Source organism: Salvelinus fontinalis, chromosome 12 (assembly GCF_029448725.1).
Source record: "Salvelinus fontinalis isolate EN_2023a chromosome 12, ASM2944872v1, whole genome shotgun sequence".
In the NCBI taxonomy this organism is placed as follows: Eukaryota; Metazoa; Chordata; class Actinopteri; order Salmoniformes; family Salmonidae; genus Salvelinus; species Salvelinus fontinalis.
The window spans coordinates 57,325,127-57,340,603 of NC_074676.1; the positions used below are offsets into that span (position 1 = coordinate 57,325,127).

The window sequence follows — 15,477 nt, forward strand, 5'->3', positions numbered from 1 at the left end:
ACATGAACTCTAGTCCTGTTATAGTGGAGAGGAGGAGGCTGTGCCCAGGTCAGGGGAGGAGTAAACATGAACTCTAGTCCTGTTATAGTGGAGAGGAGGAGGCTGTACCCAGGTCAGGAGTAAACATGACTCTAGTCCTGTTATAGTGGAGAGGAGGAGGCTGTACCCAGGTCAGGGGAGGAGAAAACATGACTCTAGTCCTGTTATAGAGGAGAGGAGGAGGCTGTACCCAGGTCAGGGGAGGAGTAAACATGACTCTAGTCCTGTTATAGAGGAGAGGAGGAGGCTGTACCCAGGTCAGGGGAGGAGTAAACATGAACTCTAGTCCTGTTATAGTGGAGAGGAGGAGGCTGTACCCAGGTCAGGGGAGGAGTAAACATGACTCTAGTCCTGTTATAGAGGAGAGGAGGAGGCTGTACCCAGGTCAGGGGAGGAGTAAACATGAACTCTAGTCCTGTTATAGTGGAGAGGAGGAGGCTGTACCCAGGTCAGGGGAGGAGTAAACATGACTCTAGTCCTGTTATAGTGGAGAGGAGGAGGCTGTACCCAGGTCAGGGGAGGAGTAAACACATGAACTCTAGTCCTGTTATAGAGGAGAGGAGGAGGCTGTACCCAGGTCAGGGGAAGAGTAAACATGACTCTTGTCCTGTTATAGAGGAGAGGAGGAGGCTGTACCCAGGTCAGGGGAGGAGTAAACATGACTCTAGTCCTGTTATAGAGGAGAGGAGGAGGCTGTACCCAGGTCAGGGGAGGAGAAAACAACAAAACACTGACCAACAAGTGTACAGTACAATACAATGTATCAAACCCCCTTCACTGGTTTTTGGTGCAGTGGTGTGTTTCAGTAGGTATGAGTAAGGAGGTGACATTAACACATTCTTCATTCAGGGCTTTCTTTATGAGGTATCCTAATATGTCTGACTTTAGGCTGTTCTAGTCCTATAGGTCCTGTATCCTGTCCTTCCTTTCTCTTCAAAGTAGTTCTGAAGTTCTATGACGCTCCATAAGCCTGAAGATTTATGTGAATCTAAAACAGTATTTTTTAAAAACCTAATTCAGGCCTTTGTCCTCAGGCAACAGCGTGTGGTATGCAGTCACAGTCAGACTTGAGTACATTACAAAGGGCTGTGTAAAATCAATAACTCAAATACAGAAGCTTCAGGAATAACTACCTTGAAGTTCTCACTTTGAGTTTTTTTTTTTTTTTGGTCTGACATCAAGGATTCAACAGTATTTTTTACTGTAACTAATTTACTGTATTTTGACTGTAACTAATTTACTGTATTTTTACTGTAACTAATATACTGTATTTTGACTGCACATTTGGAAGCCCACTATGGAGAGCTTTTGCTCTAGCTATCGAAGGTATGTTCTGATGCTGGCTCGCTTGGCTACAACTTGGACTAGTATTTGACTCATCAGGTGGGTTAGGACTGAATATTTCACCCTCATTCTCTTTTTTAGGAGATGTGTGAGGATGATATTCACAAATGTTTACACTCTACACTAACCTTCAAGACACAGTACTTACTACACATGTGATAACGATAGTTATATATATATATATTTACAACGTTTGCAAGACTACAAGACTAGATTTTCACTAACTCTCAGACACCTATATGTTCTTAAAAGTACATTAAAGTCTCACATAAGAAAGACATTGGAAAAATAATAGCGGTACATTTCAAAATAAAAGTAGGGTTTTGTTCTGATCACTGGTTAACCACAACACCAGTACATTAAGCTCCCTGGTTCTAAAAAGAGGACAAAATTAATTCAGTTTAATCGACATCCACTGTGAATCTATAAATTTTTAAAAAATGACAACATTGCATAATGCCAACTTCACTTTGGTAGTATTAACTTTTTAACAGTTTAAACACAAGCAGAAAATAAGTCAATTTCTGTCATCGTGGGGAGTTGACATATCTGGAGGATGTATTTTTACAACGAAGTGCTTCAACGCCTCCGATTCAGGAAATTACGCCTTTCCTACGCACGCCGTCATGCCACACTTTTCAGTAGTTGGTATTCAGACTTACCTTATTTGATATTTTGGTATTTCAGCTAATAGGGTTCCTACTGAAAGCAGCAGCTATTCTTCCTGGGGGTTCCACACACACAAAAAAACATAGACCATGACCTAATACAGAACATGAATAGACAAGAACAGCTCAAAGACAGAACTATATACATATAAAAAATAGCAGACATAGCCTACATATCAATAAATACTGAACACAGAAATATCCAGGTCAAAACGAGGAGAGGCGTTGTGCCGTCAGGTGTTGCTTTATCTGTTTATTGAAACCCGGTTTGCTGTTAATTTGAGCAATATGAGATGGAAGGAAGTTCCATGCAATCATGGCTCTATATAATACTGTACGCTTTGTTGAATTTGTTCTGGGTCTGGGGACTGTGAAAAGACCCCTGGTGGCATGTCTGGTAGGGGTGTGCGTGTGTGTGTGTGTCAGAGCTGTGTGTAAGTTAACTATGCAAAGAATTTGGAATTTCCAACGTAATGTTTCTTATAAAAAGAAGAAGTGATGCAGCCAGTCTCTCCTCAACTCTTAGCCAAGAGAGACTGGCATGCATTGTATTAATATCAGCCCTCTGATTACAATGAAGAGCAAGACGCGCTGCTTTGTTCTGGGCCAGCTGCAGCTTAACTAGGTCTTTCCTTTGCAGCACTCAATCACTCGACTGGAGAATAATCAAGATAAGACACAACTAGAGCCTGCAGGACTTGTTTGTTTTGATCATGATGACAGTTTACAATCTAATGTAACACCAAGTCATATAGTCTCCTCAACTTGTTCAACAGTTCAACCGTTTAAGATGTATAACAGGCTTTTCAGGCTTGGTTTTCCGTGAAAATGTAATTTAATTGCTTGAAAACCCTCCCACAGTTTCTCTCGTGGACTTTTCAATCCAATAGGGGTTTTTTCCCACTACATTTCTCTTAAACATCCCTTTAAATACGGTTGTACCTTTATTTGGAATTTTTACAGACAGATTTAAAAAACATTGAGAGAACGGGTTCAGAAAGTAGGGATCGATGAAAGACAGACATGTCGATATATGCATATAAATCTCAGTTTTAACACAAACTGGTAGATTTAAAAAGACTCTGATCTTGTAGATTATTGAGGCATATTTTAGGGTTTTAGGGAAGTAGGTATGAATCATAACAAAACAAGTTAGGAGAGCCTTTATGCAAAAAAAAAATATATATTGATGAATAAAATATACAGTGGTTTGATTGATTCTGAGAATTGCCACATTCTGTTCTTTAATCCTTTAATGTTGGAAGATTAGTGTACATAGAACTATAACAGGGAGAATAGTTTACATAGAACTATAACAGGGAGATTAGTGTTCATAGAACTATAACAGGGAGATTAGTGTTCATAGAACTATAACAGGGAGATTAGTTTACATAGAACTATAACAGGGAGAATAGTGTACATAGAACTATAACAGGGAGAATAGTTTACATAGAACTATAACAGGGAGACTAGTGTACATAGAACTATAACAGGGAGACTAGTGTACATAGAACTATAACAGGGAGATTAGTGTACATAGAACTATAACAGGGAGAATAGTTTACATAGAACTATAACAGGGAGAATAGTTTACATAGAACTATAACAGGAAGATTAGTGTACATAGAACTATAACAGGGAGATTAGTGTACATAGAACTATAACAGGGAGATTAGTGTACATAGAACTATAACAGGGAGATTAGTGTACATAGAACTATAACAGGGAGATTAGTGTACATAGAACTATAACAGGGAGATTAGTGTACATAGAACTATAACAGGGAGATTAGTGTACATAGAACTATAACAGGGAGACTAGTGTACATAGAACTATAACAGGGAGACTAGTGTACATAGAACTATAACAGGGAGATTAGTGTACATAGAACTATAACAGGGAGACTAGTGTACATAGAACTATGACAGGGAGATTAGTGTACAATAGTAGGTTAGACCCTCATCTATTACCTGCACTAACCATGGGACTGTTATAACAGGGAGAATAGTGTTCAATAGTAGGTTATAACCTGGTCTATTACCTGTACTAACCATGGGACTGTTATAACAGGGAGAATAGTGTTCAATAGTAGGTTATAACCTCATCTATTACCTGTACTAACCATGGAACTGTTATAACAGGGAGAATAGTGTTCAATAGTAGGTTATAACCTCATCTATTACCTGTACTAACCATGGAACTGTTATAACAGGGAGAATAGTGTTCAATAGTAGGTTATAACCTCATCTATTACCTGTACTAACCATGGGACTGTTATAACAGGGAGAATAGTGTTCAATAGTAGGTTATAACCTCATCTATTACCTGTACTAACCATGGAACTGTTATAACAGGGAGAATAGTGTTCAATAGTAGGTTAGACCCTCATCTATTACCTGTACTAACCATGGAACTGTTATAACAGGGAGAATAGTGTTCAATAGTAGGTTAGACCCTCATCTATTACCTGTACTAACCATGGAACTGTCTGATGACACAGCCAAGTATTTCACCATGCATCAGGTTCAAACTGTTACGGCATTCCACTTCACTTTCATAAAAAAAAAAAGTAATATATTTTTTATTTTCAGTATTTTATTTTTGAAGTTTTTGTATATTTTTGTATCATTATTATATATATTTTTTCACTCCACTCCATTTTAATTAAAATGTTTTTATTTTTATTTTTTATTTGTAGTCTTTTTTTATTTTAAATTTGTATATTTTTGTATTATTATAATAATTTTTCTGCACTCCACTCCATAGCGATTTAATTAGCCCATATGTCTGTTTTTTCATTTTGATATATTATCAACTGTCACTAACGATCCTCGGCAACAACTACATGGCCGTGACGGCGTTTACAGAGGAACCAAAGGAGGCTAAACGAAACAATGGAATGAAATATAATTATAATATAGGCTATACCAACTGAAGGGAACAAACAGTGTAATATGTGTTGTTAGTAGGACTACTGACGGTCGATACTGATAGTGACTTAAATTTAACATGATAGAAACAGGAAACAGAGAAAGTCGAGAGATGACAAATTAAGACAATCTCGAGTTAAAAGATTGCACAACTTAAATTCTGCATAATGGCACAGCGTTTTATATACTTTACTGTGGGAAAGTTGATATGCTTCAGTTTGCTGCTATAAGACTGGGTTTCACATTTGTCTCCAGAGTTTACAAGGTAAATTAGATCTAAACCAAGTGTCATTTATATCTACAATTCCCTTCTCCAAAAGGATGACTCCTTTACCTAGCTGTTATCAATAGCTCTTATCAAGTAGTAAATTACAGTGCGTGGAAAATGCTGTTATTTCTCATCAGGAAAAAATAAAATAATGTTTTTCCCATTTAGAACCGGCAGGTTTGCTCGTGAAAACCTCATGAATACCTTATTCATGGTTTCCTGGTGTGTAAAGGTGGTGGATTTATGAGGAAATTAAGTCAAGGTGAGAATACAGCTCATCTGTAGACACGCCTCCACCACACCTTCATTAATATGGTGTATCTGTAGACACGCCTCCACCACACCTTCATTAATATGGTGTATCTGTAGACACGCCTCCACCACACCTTCATTAATATGGTATATCTGTAGACACGCCTCCTCCACACCTTCATTAATATGGTGTATCTGTAGACACGCCTCCTCCACACCTTCATTAATATGGTATATCTGTAGACACGCCTCCTCCACACCTTCATTAATATGGTGTATCTGTAGACACGCCTCCTCCACACCTTCATTAATATGGTGTATCTGTAGACACACCTCCTCCACACCTTCATTAATATGGTGTATCTGTAGACACGCCTCCACCACACCTTCATTAATATGGTGTATCTGTAGACACGCCTCCACCACACCTTCATTAATATGGTGTATCTGTAGACACGCCTCCACCACACCTTCATTAATATGGTGTATCTGTAGACACGCCTCCTCCACACCTTCATTAATATGGTGTATCTGTAGACACGCCTCCTCCACACCTTCATTAATATGGTGTATCTGAAGACACGCCTCCTCCACACCTTCATTAATATGATATATCTGTAGACACGCCTCCTCCACACCTTCATTAATATGGTGTATCTGTAGACACGCCTCCTCCACACCTTCATTAATATGGCATATCTGTAGACACGCCTCCACCACACCTTCATTAATATGGTATATCTGTAGACACGCCTTCTCCACACCTTCATTAATATGGTATATCTGTAGACACGCCTCCACCACACCTTCATTAATATGGTATATCTGTAGACACGCCTCCTCCACACCTTCATTAATATGGTATATCTGTAGACACACCTCCTCCACACCTTCATTAATATGGTGTATCTGTAGACACGCCTCCTCCACACCTTCATTAATATGGTATATCTGTAGACACGCCTCCTCCACACCTTCATTAATATGGTGTATCTGTAGACACGCCTCCTCCACACCTTCATTAATATGGTATATCTGTAGACACGCCTCCTCCACACCTTCATTAATATGGTATATCTGTAGACACGCCTCCTCCACACCTTCATTAATATGGTGTATCTGTAGACACGCCTCCTCCACACCTTCATTAATATGGTGTATCTGTAGACACGCCTCCTCCACACCTTCATTAATACGGTGTATCTGTAGACACGCCTCCACCACACCTTCATTAATATGGTGTATCTGTAGACACGCCTCCTCCACACCTTCATTAATATGGTGTATCTGTAGACACGCCTCCTCCACACCTTCATTAATATGGTGTATCTGAAGACACGCCTCCTCCACACCTTCATTAATATGGTATATCTGTAGACACGCCTCCTCCACACCTTCATTAATATGGTGTATCTGTAGACACGCCTCCTCCACACCTTCATTAATATGGTATATCTGTAGACACGCCTCCTCCACACCTTCATTAATATGGTATATCTGTAGACACGCCTCCACCACACCTTCATTAATATGGTGTATCTGTAGACACGCCTCCTCCACACCTTCATTAATATGGTGTATCTGTAGACACGCCTCCTCCACACCTTCATTAATATGGTGTATCTGTAGACACACCTTCATTTCTTCCATCTCCACCCAAAGAGAATAGAGCTTTTCTCATGCTTAAAGATACACGACGCAGAAATGATTCGCCATTTCTCATTGCTACAATTTTAATAGTTTGCCAAATTTAAGTTTATATGTGACAAAACAATCAAGTATAGTGTAAATAATCACTGTACCATCTAAACCGCTGTGAAATATATTTTCAAAAACCAAAAATATTGTATTTTCAGCTGTTAGAAGCTGGTGTACAAAACCGAAAGTAAAAAAAATACAAAAACGAAACTTAAAAACGGGAAGCATAGAAATAGGGCACATAGAATAACAGATCTACCCCTTCTCAGACTGTCTTTCAATGAGATCTTCAAACAGATCTATAATGCACATTTCTAATTTGAATTTTGTCCGGTCATGCAGAAAAGGTACATATATTGCAGCTTCAAGTTCAAAGTCAGAGAAAAGTGATTTACGCTGAATTCTGACGGGATTCTAAGCCTATGGGAACAACTTCTTAATAACCTGAAAATATTTACATGTGCAAATGAGTCATTTGTTCTTGATTTATTTGACAGGAACACGTAACTGTTACCAAATACCAGGATAGCCTGTTTTCCCCCCCCCCCCCCCCGCTTGTGCCCTTGTTTACTCCATGACTGTCAATTGGCATGACAATGAGTGACAGGGAGTTGGCATGATAACACAAACAGACTGGCCCTCAGGCTAGGACGAGGGTACTGTTACAACTTGTTTATGAGGTGAATGACGATCTGTTTTTTTTTTTTTTTTTTTTTTACAGAACAGAAACAGTGGAGGGGAACTTCATATAATGCATAAAATAATGAGTTACTGTTTAGGAGGCTAGGGGTAAGCTTTCTGCAGACCTATCCTCTGTCCACTCTGCTCTATTCACAGGGAATAGGCCTGGTCCAAAGTAGTCCACTGTATAGGCAGTAGGGGTGAGTCGCTCTGGATAAGCCCAATTTGTAAGTCGCTCTGGATAAGAGCGTCTGCTAAATGACTTAAATGTAATGTAAATGGGTGCTCTTTGGGACAAACACCTAATCACAATACCATAGTAGATAGTATGACACAGTGCAGCCGCAACAACAGCAGCAGCAAACCCAAGCCCTCTACAGTAGTGATAACCAGCTGGAACATGGGCCTCTACAGTAGTGATAACCAGCTGGAACATGGGCCTCTACAGTAGTGATAACCAGCTGGAACATGGGCCTCTACAGTAGTGATAACCAGCTGGAACATGGGCCTCTACAGTAGTGATAACCAGCTGGAACATGGGCCTCTACAGTAGTGATAACCAGCTGGAACATGGGCCTCTACAGTAGTGATAACCAGCTGGAACATGGGCCTCTACAGTAGTGATAACCAGCTGGAACATGGGCCTCTACAGTAGTGATAACCAGCTGGAACATGGGCCTCTACAGTAGTGATAACCAGCTGGAACATGGGCCTCTACAGTAGTGATAACCAGCTGGAACATGGGCCTCTACAGTAGTGATAACCAGCTGGAACATGGGCCTCTACAGTAGTGATAACCAGCTGGAACATGGGCCTCTACAGTAGTGATAACCAGCTGGAACATGGGCCTCTACAGTAGTGATAACCAGCTGGAACATGGGCCTCTACAGTAGTGATAACCAGCTGGAACATGGGCCTCTACAGTAGTGATAACCAGCTGGAACATGGGCCTCTACAGTAGTGATAACCAGCTGGAACATGGGCCTCTACAGTAGTGATAACCAGCTGGAACATGGGCCTCTACAGTAGTGATAACCAGCTGGAACATGGGCCTCTACAGTAGTGATAACCAGCTGGAACATGGGCCTCTACAGTAGTGATAACCAGCTGGAACATGGGCCTCTACAGTAGTGATAACCAGCTGGAACATGGGCCTCTACAGTAGTGATAACCAGCTGGAACATGGGCCTCTACAGTAGTGATAACCAGCTGGAACATGGGCCTCTACAGTAGTGATAACCAGCTGGAACATGGGCCTCTACAGTAGTGATAACCAGCTGGAACATGGGCCTCTACAGTAGTGATAACCAGCTGGAACATGGGCCTCTACAGTAGTGATAACCAGCTGGAACATGGGCCTCTACAGTAGTGATAACCAGCTGGAACATGGGCCTCTACAGTAGTGATAACCAGCTGGAACATGGGCCTCTACAGTAGTGATAACCAGCTGGAACATGGGCCTCTACAGTAGTGATAACCAGCTGGAACATGGGCCTCTACAGTAGTGATAACCAGCTGGAACATGGGCCTCTACAGTAGTGATAACCAGCTGGAACATGGGCCTCTACAGTAGTGATAACCAGCTGGAACATGGGCCTCTACAGTAGTGATAACCAGCTGGAACATGGGCCTCTACAGTAGTGATAACCAGCTGGAACATGGGCCTCTACAGTAGTGATAACCAGCTGGAACATGGGCCTCTACAGTAGTGATAACCAGCTGGAACATGGGCCTCTACAGTAGTGATAACCAGCTGGAACATGGGCCTCTACAGTAGTGATAACCAGCTGGAACATGGGCCTCTACAGTAGTGATAACCAGCTGGAACATGGGCCTCTACAGTAGTGATAACCAGCTGGAACATGGGCCTCTACAGTAGTGATAACCAGCTGGAACATGGGCCTCTACAGTAGTGATAACCAGCTGGAACATGGGCCTCTACAGTAGTGATAACCAGCTGGAACATGGGCCTCTACAGTAGTGATAATCAGCTGGAACATGGGCCTCTACAGTAGTGATAACCAGCTGGAATATGGGCCTCAGTGAGGACACCGATTGGCAGCTGCCCTCTATGGATGGTTGCATTCTTCAGTTTCTTATATAGAAAGCGTACACACACACACACACACACACACACACACACACACACACACACACACACACACACACACACACACACACACACACACACACACACACACACACACACACACTAGTGCACACATGATTAAAATCCAGTTTTCAATCACAGCATTTTGTGAAGACAAAAAATAAATGAGTGAACACGTACGTGTAAGTTAAGAACATTTTCATATGTAAACAGTGTACATCAGCAGACAGTACATTAATAAGCCTACCTAAAATAATAATAATAATAATAATAATAATAGTAATAATAGTAATAATAATAATAGTAATAATAGTAATAATAGTAATAATAGTAATAATTGGCATGCATGCATTAGATATTCAGTGAAAAGTTACTGGTCAGTTTGCCCTCTCTAGTCATTAGGCTGCGTGTTCCAATTCAGCTCTTTCTTTCCATCACAATGACATCCTATTCCCTTCAGAGTGCACTACTTTTGACCAGGGCCTTATTTGTGCACTATATATAGGGAACAACAACAGGGTGCCATTTGAGCCTCTAACCAAGAGGAGAATTTGTCTGTGTCTTTTTATTTTCTTTAACATTACAAAAATACAAAAAAAGAAGACAAAGAAGAAGAAAACATTCTATTCTACTTTTACAAAAACAAATATATTACGTATGTTTTATGTGGTTAAGGGACTTTTTTTATTCATGATTTTGATCATTGTAATACTTTTTAAGACTTTTTTTTTTTTTGTTGGCAATATTCGTTAATAAAGTACAGTATTCTATGTGTATCACGCTAGTTTCCAACCGATAACCAACATTTAGATGAAAAGACCAGATTCTAATCTGAAAACTCAAGTGGAAGCTAACCAATAGGAAGCAACACAACAAGCAAGTGGTTGAAAAACCTCCAATCAGGATCAACAGGAGCACCCGCCTTCAGTGGTCGGAGGCTCCTGCGGTTTGTCCATCTTGATGTCAATCACTGGGGGAAAAGACAGGTTAAGGAAGCTTTGGGAAGGCATTTGCAAAAAAACACGTTTACCATTAGCTTTTTTCAATTCTACACTTTAGTGAAACAGAATTCAATGTCTTTATCTAAAAATAGTCTTACCCTGATTCCTGGCACCCCGTCTCCTCGCCTCCTTCTCAATTGTATTAAAGGAGAGGGGTCTAAGGCTCTTCCTCTCGGACGTTCTTCTCCAATAGGTTTTGAGAAGGATGTGAAGAAGTGGATGTGAGGAATCGAGGAAAGGTGAATTGAAAAAAAAAAGGTGTCTAATTGTCTCTGTAACTCAGGGATGTAGCTTCACTGTCCTCTATAGTCATAACATTGGTACTGTTTTAACTTGGACCTGCAGTATGATCTCTATGACACTAGGTGGTGCTGTTGCTCATACATCTACGACTAAAAAGTCTTACCTTTTCAAGGCAGCGATGTACGAGGGCGTTATAACAGGATCACGTATCAACCATTCAATATTTACTCCTCCTGTGGAACACAGAGTTCTTACTTTGAAAGTTTAACTTAAGCTTCTTTAATTGAGGCCCAGTAAGACTTAACCCGTTTCCCAGTAAGACTTAACCCGTTTCCCAGTAAGACTTAACCCGTTTCCAGTAAGACTTAACCCGTTTCCCAGTAAGACTTAACCCGTTTCCCAGTAAGACTTAACCCGTTTCCAGTAAGACTTAACCCGTTTCTCAGTAAGACTTAACCCGTTTCCCAGTAAGACTTGCCCGTTTCCCAGTAAGACTTAACCCGTTTCCCAGTAAGACTTAACCCGTTTCCCAGTAAGACTTGATCCGTTTCCCAGTAAGACTTGATCCGTTTCCCAGTAAGACTTGATCCGTTTCCCAGTAAGACTTAACCCGTTTCCCAGTAAGACTTAACCCGTTTCCCAGTAAGACTTGCCCGTTTCCCAGTAAGACTTGCCCGTTTCCCAGTAAGACTTAACCCGTTTCCAAGTAAGACTTAACCCGTTTCCCAGTAAGACTTGCCCGTTTCCCAGTAAGACTTAACCCGTTTCCCAGTAAGACTTAACCCGTTTCCCAGTAAGACTTGCCCGTTTCCCAGTAAGACTTAACCCGTTTCCCAGTAAGACTTAACCCGTTTCCCAGTAAGACATGCCCGTTTCCATCTTCTTTACCGTGACAGCCATGAGAGCCCCGCTACTGTATATAGCCTCGCTACTGTATATAGCCTCTCTACTGTATATAGCCTCTCTACTGTATATAGCCTCTCTAATGTATATAGCCTCGCTACTGTATATAGCCTCTCTACTGTATATAGCCTCTCTACTGTATATAGCCTCTCTACTGTATATAGCCTCTCTATTGTATATAGCCTATCTACTGTATATAGCCTCTACTGTATATAGCCTCTCTACTGTATATAGCCTCTCTACTGTATATAGCCTCTCTACTGTATATAGCCTCTCTATTGTATATAGCCTCTCTATTGTATATAGCCTATCTACTGTATATAGCCTCTATTGTATATAGCCTATCTACAGTATATAGCCTCTCTACTGGATATAGCCTCTACTGTATATAGCCTCTCTACTGTATATTTTTACTGTTGTTTTTATTTCTTTACTTATTGTTCACCTAATACCTTTTTTTGAACTTTTGGTTAGAGCCTGTAAGTAAGCATACTGTTGTATTCAGCATTTCACTGTGAGGTCTACTACACCTGTTGTATTCAGCATTTCACTGTGAGGTCTACTACACCTGTTGTATTCAGCATTTCACTGTGAGGTCTACTACACCTGTTGTATTCAGCATTTCACTGTGAGGTCTACTACACCTGTTGTATTCAGCATTTCACTGTGAGGTCTACTACACCTGTTGTATTCAGCATTTCACTGTAAGGTCTAGTACACCTGTTGTATTCAGCATTTCACTATAAGGTCTACTACACCTGTTGTATTCAGCATTTCACTGTGAGGTCTACTACACCTGTTGTATTCAGCATTTCACTGTGAGGTCTACTACACCTGTTGTATTCAGCATTTCACTGTGAGGTCTACTACACCTGTTGTATTCAGCATTTCACTGTGAGGTCTACTACACCTGTTGTATTCAGCATTTCACTATAAGGTCTACTACACCTCTTGTATTCAGCATTTCGCTGTGAGGTCTACCTACACCTGTTTTATTCAGCATTTCACTGTAAGGTCTACTACACCTGTTGTATTCAGCATTTCACTGTGAGGTCTACTACACCTGTTGTATTCAGCATTTCACTGTAAGGTCTACTACACCTGTTGTATTCAGCATTTCACTGTGAGGTCTACTACACCTGTTGTATTCAGCATTTCACTGTGAGGTCTACTACACCTGTTGTATTCAGCATTTCACTGTAAGGTCTACTACACCTGTTGTATTCAGCATTTCACTGTAAGGTCTACTACATCTGTTGTATACCTCATTCCCTACATATAGGGCACTACAAATGGCACCTCATTCCCTACATATAGGGCACTACAAATGGCACCTCATTCCCTACATATAGGGCACTACAAATGGCACCTCATTCCCTACATATATGGCACTACATATGGCACCTCATTCCCTACATATAGGGCACTACAAATAGCACCTCATTCCCTACATATAGGGCACTACAAATGGCACCTCATTCCCTACATATATGGCACTACATATGGCACCTCATTCCCTACATATAGGGGACAACTTTTGATCCTGGCCTGGTGCCCTATAAAGGAAATAGGGTGCACTATGAAAGGATTAGGGTGCACTATAAAGGGAATAGGGTGCACTATGAAGGGAATAGGGTGCACTATAAAGGGAATAGGGTGCACTATTAAGGGAATAGGGTGCACTATGAAGGGATTAGGGTGCACTATAAAGGAAATTGGGTGCACTATGAAGGGACACCATTTGGGACACACAGGAGGTCTCAGAGGAGCTAGAAGCCAGGATGTTTTTCAGACTCCTATTAACATGGACGACCCTGTTCCTTTAGAAACCTGCCTTGCACAGAGATCTCCTCCTCTCCTCTCCTCTCTGCAGCGGAGATTATATGCAGGCCAGGGCCTAAAGCAAGAGAAGCGATTGCTCCATACTAGAAACAGAGGGGAGGTTCGTGCCTTAGGCCTTGACACCGATAGTAAATCACACTCCAGGATGACCCACCCTTCTCCCATCCCAACACACACCCTGCCCCCCCATTTCAAACAGGCAATTACAACAATTGGTCCTCGTAAATATAAATATCAGCCCTCAATTCCCCCCCCCCCCCCCCCCCCCCCCAGCTATAGGGCAAGACGGTCGATTGTTCAGAACTTCTGTGTGTTTTTTAATGTTTTAGCTACCAAATCCCTGGTGGACTGTTCCAGGAAAAAGCAGAGCTGTCATTTTCTGTTTATTGTCCCTGAAGGACCACTGTGCTTGTGGGTGTTGGCTTTGTCTACTTCCATGCATACTTGGCGAGTTTCCTTAACCACGTAAGAAGTGTACTTGCATGTGCCCCTCCCGTCCCCTCATCATGTCTCCTTCTCATGGATGTTGCCTCCATAACAGTATAACTTTAGTCCGTCCCCTCGCGCGTCCCCAGGGACCCTCTGCACACATCAACAACAGTCACCCACGAAGCATCGTTACCCATCGCTCCACAAAAGCCGCGGCCCTTGCAGAGCAAAAGGGGAACCACTACTTCAAGGTCTCAGAGCGAGTGACGTCACCGATTGAAACGCTAACTAGCTAGCCATTTCACATCGGTTACGCCTCTCTCTTCCCCAGTAGGGAGATCGATACTGTCCATAGGGTTCTGTAACAACACAGGCTCCCGTTCCATTAAGACAAAAGGATGTGCGTGTCTCAAATTGCACCCTATTCCCTACGCAGTACACTACTTTAGACCAAAGCCCTATGGGCCCTGGTCAAAAGTAGTGCACTACATAGGGAAAAGGGTGCCATTTGGAAATCACATATAATGTCAACAGAGACACAGAGGGCCTGGAGGAGAGGAGGACGGGGGAGGAGAGGAGAGGGGGAGGAGGTGGTGGAGGAGAGGAGAGGGGGATGAGGTGGAGGAGGAGAGGAGAGGGGGATGAGGTGGTGGAGGAGAGGAGAGGGGGATGAGGTGGAGGAGGAGAGGAGAGGGGGATGAGGTGGAGGAGGAGAGGAGAGGGGGATGAGGTGGTGGAAGAAAGGAGAGGGGGATGAGGTGGTGGAGGAGAGGAGAGGGGGATGAGGTGGAGGAGGAGAGGAGAGGGGATGAGGTGGAGGAAGAGAGGAGAGGGGGATGAGGTGGAGGAGGAGAGGAGAATGAGGTGGAGGAGGAGAGGAGGATGAGGTGGAGGAGGAGAGGAGAGGGGGATGAGGTGGAGGAGGAGAGGAGAGGGGGATGAGGTGGTGGAGGAGAGGAGAGGGGGATGAGGTGGAGGAGGAGAGGAGAGGGGGATGAGGTGGAGGAGGAGAGGACATAAGTGTCACCCTGATGACCTGTCATAAAGCAGTGTCCCTATATTCCTCCAC

At 42.1% G+C, this 15,477-nt stretch overlaps 1 protein-coding gene across 2 annotated transcripts in view; it reads right to left on the reverse strand.

Moving 5' to 3' along the window:
* Positions 1-10,173: 10,173 nt before the first annotated feature.
* The window catches only part of LOC129867628 (ras-related protein Rab-6B-like), a 169,198-nt gene continuing 163,894 nt past the window's right edge, over positions 10,174-15,477 (reverse strand). For both annotated transcript variants that reach the window (XM_055941150.1, XM_055941151.1), the window contains exon 8: positions 10,174-10,960. In XM_055941150.1, coding sequence (XP_055797125.1) covers positions 10,896-10,960 — 65 coding nt within the window. In that variant the 3' untranslated portion in view covers positions 10,174-10,895. The remainder of the gene's footprint in view (positions 10,961-15,477) is intronic.